The sequence below is a fragment of the Antrostomus carolinensis genome, unplaced genomic scaffold (genome assembly GCF_000700745.2).
Source record: "Antrostomus carolinensis isolate BGI_N321 unplaced genomic scaffold, ASM70074v2 scaffold1971, whole genome shotgun sequence".
Lineage (NCBI taxonomy): Eukaryota > Metazoa > Chordata > Aves > Caprimulgiformes > Caprimulgidae > Antrostomus > Antrostomus carolinensis.
In genome coordinates this window covers 22654-28653 of record NW_010294592.1, presented here as the reverse complement: position 1 = coordinate 28653, position 6000 = coordinate 22654, and the positions used below count along the sequence as shown (strand labels likewise).

Genomic DNA, 6000 nt, shown 5'->3' with positions numbered 1-6000 from the left:
AAAAGTCCCTGTCAAATTTAGGACTGGTGCTGCTATCACCAAGCCAGAGTTTTGCGGTGGTGCTTTGAGATGTGTGGTCATCAGCATGAGACCAAGTCTGCATCAGAGCTGCGATGATTCAGGGGGTTTTAGGGTGATTTTTTTCTTTCCTCCCAGCCAATAAGAGCACTCAAAGAGGCACATCTTCTCCAGCAGGAAGCCAGGCGGTCGCTCCTCTCACTGGCAGACTCCTCTTCTGAAGTGGTAGAGATGGCAGTGAACATCACCTGCAGCTTCGCCACACTCTGCTGTTTAGCAGTCTGGGGCTTCAGGATTTCAGATGGTAAGAGTGGAAAATAATTTCTGTTTTCCTTGTGCTTTAGGTCCTGTGAGTGCTGCTTTCTAATGCATCGGTAACTAACAGCCCTGCTCCAACTGCTGCCCACGCTGGCTCAGCACTGCAGGGCTCAGACTGCAGCTGAAAATCCAACTGCTTGAAAGACTTTCTCTCCTTGTAGCAAACCATGTTATCCAGGGGTGTCATCTAAGGATTTTAAAGTCAACTTTTGGTTTTAACTTATTTGTCAGTGTTTAAACTCTGCATGACCTTGATTATTAAATCTAAAGACCGTGGGTAACAATTTGACTACTAAGTACAGATGGGCACTTGAGCGCCGATTAGCTGACTGTAATGAAACATTACTCCGTAGCATTTCTTTCTTTGCTGAGCAAGGCAACTCTTTTGATTGCAGCTGGCCTTAAATCTTTAGAATGGGAGCTGCAGACAGGAGTGTTTTCTCTCTGAAGGCTTTAGTTCTACTTCAGTCTTACTTTGGCTCCCATACACAGAAAGTACTAATGCACTCAGGGATGGTGTTTGGTCAGCCAGTACCTTTTTGTTTCAGCTGTGGTTTCCTTTGGGGGTTACAGAGGCATGCAGGAACTCTGCTGTGTCTTAAATGTAAAGATAAAGCCTAGCCTTGCACGTAGTAATGGGGAGGAGGTTCTGAAAGCACCCCATGGGGGGGGAAGGCAACCAGTTGTAATGTGCCTGTTTGCTTCACTGCAGGCTGGGAGAGAGCATCCCCAGGGTTGCTGTCTTATACTGCAGGAATAGTGCCCCAAATTATTCCTCAGTGAGGAAAGCACAAGAGAGGGCCTCTTAATACCACATTCAACTCGTCTCTGCAAGAACAGCCATGTCTTGCTTAATAACGGGCAGTTGCCTGTTAACTCACAGCAAGAATAGGGTCTATCCTACCACCATCTGGGAGAAGCGGGAGGGACAGATTTTTCTGCTCTCTTCACATTTCCAAACCCAAAACTAAGTATAGGGTCTGAAATACAAATACTCTGGAGATAAGCATCTCCCTGTGGAGCAGTAAGAGCTGTTTTCCCAGGTCATGAGATCACATCCTTTAGTGTTACAGGTGCCTGACCAGGTCACGCAGTGCCTCTGCTCCCACCCAGGCCTGGGCTACAAGTGTTTCACCAATACTGATGTGTCTAGAGCCTTGCCCTGTCATCTGACCCTCTGGGCCATTCTCCTTTGCTCTTGGAGTGGGGCCGTCATCTTACACACATTCAACTTTTTGAGGTAATGGGTCTCAAGGGCCAAGCTAGAAAAGAAGCTGACAGGAAAGGTTGCAGTGAAGAAAATCAGGATTACAGGTGTCTCACACCAGAGAGTATCTGGGTTTTGGAAATACAGTGGTGGAAACTATTCCAAACAGCAAAAGAGGTTTCAGACAGTCTGTGCTCCATGCAGTGACCACCTTGAATGAGAACCAAAGCACATCAAGAAAACCAAATCCTAGCCTTGAGGAATCTGGGTGACCAGAGGAAAATAGGGGGGTAAAGTTCTCCCACAGGGCTCAGTAGATTTTATACCCACTTTGCTGTGGTATGAGCCATTCCCAACACCAAGATGCAATGGGTGAAGGAGGTGAAATGCACGGTACCTCTTGGTGAAAGCCGGGGCAAAAATATACTAGCCTACCTCCTGCCTACAACACATGGTGTATTACCAGCCTGTGATCTGTCTACAACACATGATCCAGCTTGCAAGCCTGTGAGCCTACCTCTCCAGATGATGCATCTCAGAGGCCTTGCCACATGCGATACTGCTGATCTACCAGCACTGGAGTCAGGAACACACTTTGGACTCCAACTCTTGCTTTGAGCAACACATTTCATAGTTTTCTTCCCATACACACAGTGTGACTTCAGCCAGCCTCACTCACCCTGCCACCCCATGCCTAAAAAAAGGCGTCACCATGACTCAAGAGGTGTTGAGGACTATTCAGCTGCAAAGGGACCTTGTGCTAAGACTGAAAAAGACTGCGGTTATCTCCTCCTAGTACCAAGGAAGAGTATCTGCTGTCAACATACCCACCACTGCCACATCTGACTTTACAACAGGCATAAGAGCATAGATTCAAGCAAGGTCCTGGAAAGTAGACAGAAGAGCCCAAGCCAGTGACCTGCTCTCAGCCTGGCAGCCTCAGCTGCTAGGTGAGCTCAGGAAAAAGCTCATTCCTGAGTTGGTATTGATAGCACAGGGAAAAGCACTGCATCCCTGAGGAAGGGTACAGCTGGCTTTATGGACAAACAGATACTCTGGAAAGTCTTACCCATGAGCTGAACACTGGATAAGATGTGCTGATTAAAAAATACATTCAGTCCTAAGCTGCATGGTCATGAGTTTCTGACTTTTGAATCTCACCCTTGCTGCAGTGGGAAAATACCACCCCATAGAGAAGTGAATTCCAGGCCGTTAGGTGAAAAAACACTACCAAGTATCCCAGCACTAGCTGCACAACCAGTCCCAACACAGATCAAACACACAGGATAGGAAAGCTTGTCACCTCCACACCAGACACAAAGCCACCTGCAGAATATCCGCTCCTCTCACCTCCGCCTGGGTCTCAGCTCCCACCTGCAATATGGGGGTCATTAAGGTAGCTGGGGTATCAGCCTAGAAGTGATGTGAATTTGGACATCCCTGGGTTGAAGAGGGAAGTGGAACCGAGTCTCTCCCTTGCAGGTCAACACTTTAATCCCTAAGCACTCTGACAAGGGGGTGCAGCCATTACCTCCTGTGGAGGAGGATATGATAATGTAACTGGAACATGTGTCAGCAACCTGAAAGTTGAATTTTTGCAGCCTCCTGTGCGGATGATGGCATGTAATGCTGGAGTTCTGAGCATTTTTTAAATACTTTGGATCGCCAGGTTTCCCCTCTCTCTTCTACTTGGGTTTCTCAGTACAAACTGGCTTAAATACACAGTCTATGCTCTGTGTTTGGCTGTTAGTGAGAGACCTAGCTGTGAAAAAAACCTAGAGGTGATAAAAAGCTTGAATTTCACAGCAAACTTAGTACAAGTGGTGTGTGCACACACACAGGCAGGCTCACTGCCTACACACACAGAGCATGAACTCCAAGGGCCACCTTCTGTGCTGGCAGGTCTTGGCATCAGCAGTAGCTGAAGGGCAACTTGAACAGATTGACGATGTCTTAATGTTGTTTGTATTTCAGAAGCAGGAAAATGGAGGGGAAGACAAATATAAAAGGGGGGGAAATAACATCCACTGTAAGCTTTGAGCTTCTTTTAAATCATTGACAAAACAAGCAGGGGATGGGGAAATTAGGTACACAACCAAGTAAGAATATACAGTAGTAAGGACTATGCAGAAAGGACTGCTCAAACTTGAAAACTCTTGGTTTCCCCTCCCACCCCCAATCTCCATTTCCTATACACCTTCCTCCTCCACTTCATGGCTGCAATAAGATGGTCCTTGGCATTGAATCAGAGCAACAGCACTTCAGCCCCCAAAACAGCCCGTTCTGCAGGACAGTGGGAAGCTAGTCCAAGTTCTGCCCCAGGCGCTTCCCTGCCCAGCTGGAGAACAGGGACCACCTAATCCCCCCTAAAATAAAAACCTCAAGATGCCATCAAAAGATTAAGGGCAGGGGGAAAGGAAGATTTATGTCTACAAGTTAAACCTGGCATACAAACTAAGAGCAGCAGGGCTCGGCCTGTTATCAAAATTAGGCTGTACTTTGATCAACACAACCTAGATTCACAGCTGGATTTAAAGCTGGGCTTTCTATGAGCCAGGAGTTATACCAGAGATGTTAAACTCATGATATCCTGACTTCTTCTAAGTCAGTGTGAGCTCCACTACCACTTCTAGCAGCGTCTTTTTACGTCACTTCATTCAACAGGATTGTTTTGCCATTCCAAACACAAAAAGGAACATTACTTTGTAATGGATGTACTTCTGAAGCACAAGTGCACTGGACAAGTAAGAAGGTTTAGCATTGGTTCAGAGGGCTGAAGCTCTCACCATTTCAGGCACCTGATGTGTTTTGCACTCATGTTTTGTGTTGTTTCAGCTACATCTGTACAACCACCTCATTCGACCATGAAACCTGGCTCCCCTGTCCCAATGAACACCAACAACCCTGGCGTTCGCAAGGCAGCTCGCTTTGGGGTTTACAGATACAACAACAGTTCCAATGACCTCTTTCTGTTTAAGGAATCACAAATAAACAAAGCCATGGTACAGGTAAGAACAAGGCAGACTTCTGGTGGTCCTCCAAACTATTTACCAATTGACCCTCCTACAGAGCACCCAAGATATGGCAGCCCTGATCCTCCTCAGGACAGCTATGCATGCCTAAAAATAAACAGCATGTTTGTCTATGCCATTCAACTGCTCCATAGGAGGGTTCTGCCCATGCTCCCCCCCAAGTAATTCAACACAGAACACTTCAGTCCCCACTACCACTCACAACTTACAGATGTAGCACTTGATTCCTAGCCAAAATTTTGGCATCCCTTTCCCCTGCCCTTACTTTAAAGGAGGAAACTACTTTCTCTAGATTGTCAGAGGACTGAAATACATGCTCCACGTGGAAATTGGACGCACTGTGTGTGAGAAGAGAGAGCACTCCAGCCTGGACAGCTGTCAATTCCAGAGGAAAAAAAACCTGAAACAGGTACGTGTCCAATTCCTTCGGGGTACCCAGTAAGTGCAGGTGACTCTTGGCCATCTCTAGCTGTGTAGTCACCTTCAGACCAGCTCTGCCATGTCCCCACAGATGGACAGAGCCAGCTGGAGTGAGTTGCGTTACCAGTATAAGCAGCATAGTACCTCTCATGATCCAGGGCCAGTTCCCATCTGCTAGGAGTTGAACTAGACACAGCCCATATTCCTGGATAAATGAGTGAAATTGTGCAGAAATAGAGTAGGTTCTAAATACAGATTCTTCCTGGGAGGGGAAAATCCTTGCAGAGTCTTTCCCACTAAGAGATGATTACTTGGCAAACAGTACTTTGCCCTGAAAAAAGGGGGCAGACAAAAAGATACTCTTCTCTCCTGCCCCATCATGGCCTACAACACTGTGAACAACCAGCAGCCACCTGAGCTTTGTCACCAATTCCCCTTTTATTTGCAGATGCTGAGATGCTATTTTGAGGTCTGGATAACACCTTGGTTACATAAAGCGTATGTCCCCGTTGCTCTCTGTCACTGACTCACCTTCCCCCTTGAGAGCTTGGCTTACAGGGGATCTGCCACCATGAGATTTTCCTTACTTGGACTGTTGAGGCCAAAACTGAAGTGAGGAATGGCTGTACAGAATCACCACAGAGCTTTTCTTTCAAAGCACATGGTTGCTTCTTTCCCTGAGAAAGATGTTCAAAACCTGGTGAAAAAGAAAAGACTTGCCTTGACTGAATTTATTGCTATCCAGTTGTATATCTGTTTTTCCAAAACTAAACTGCGGATGAGAGCGTGTTGTCATTCATTCAGTAGACAGCCATCCACACTCTGGCTGGAATTTCCAAGCAGCATGAACGCATCCACGAAGCTCTGTGGGACTTACTCTGTTCTGTGACGAATCTTCACATAGCTATGATGCAAACTGAGGAAAGTTTTACAACAATGGGAGAGTTTGTCTGGTCACATACACACACACACAAAAAAAAAAAAAAGACAAAGTCTTAAAGAGTC

General features: G+C 46.5%; 1 protein-coding gene across 1 annotated transcript; it reads left to right on the top strand.

Moving 5' to 3' along the window:
- The first annotated feature begins 249 nt into the window (after positions 1-249).
- On the top strand, positions 250-5521 carry CST7 (cystatin F). The gene is made up of 4 exons (XM_010177655.1): positions 250-322; positions 4379-4551; positions 4868-4984; positions 5444-5521. The coding sequence occupies exons 1-4, from the start codon at positions 250-252 to the stop codon at positions 5519-5521; spliced, it is 441 nt and encodes a 146-aa protein (XP_010175957.1).
- Positions 5522-6000: the final 479 nt, after the last annotated feature.

Coding starts and splice junctions, on each gene's coding strand:
- CST7 (XM_010177655.1), top strand. CDS start 250: ATGGCAGTGAACATCACCTGCAGCTTCGCCACACTCTGCTGTTTAGCA. Junction 323..4,378: donor GGGCTTCAGGATTTCAGATG/GTAAGAGTGGAA, acceptor GTGTTGTTTCAG/CTACATCTGTACAACCACCT. Junction 4,985..5,443: donor GGAAAAAAAACCTGAAACAG/GTACGTGTCCAA, acceptor TTTTATTTGCAG/ATGCTGAGATGCTATTTTGA.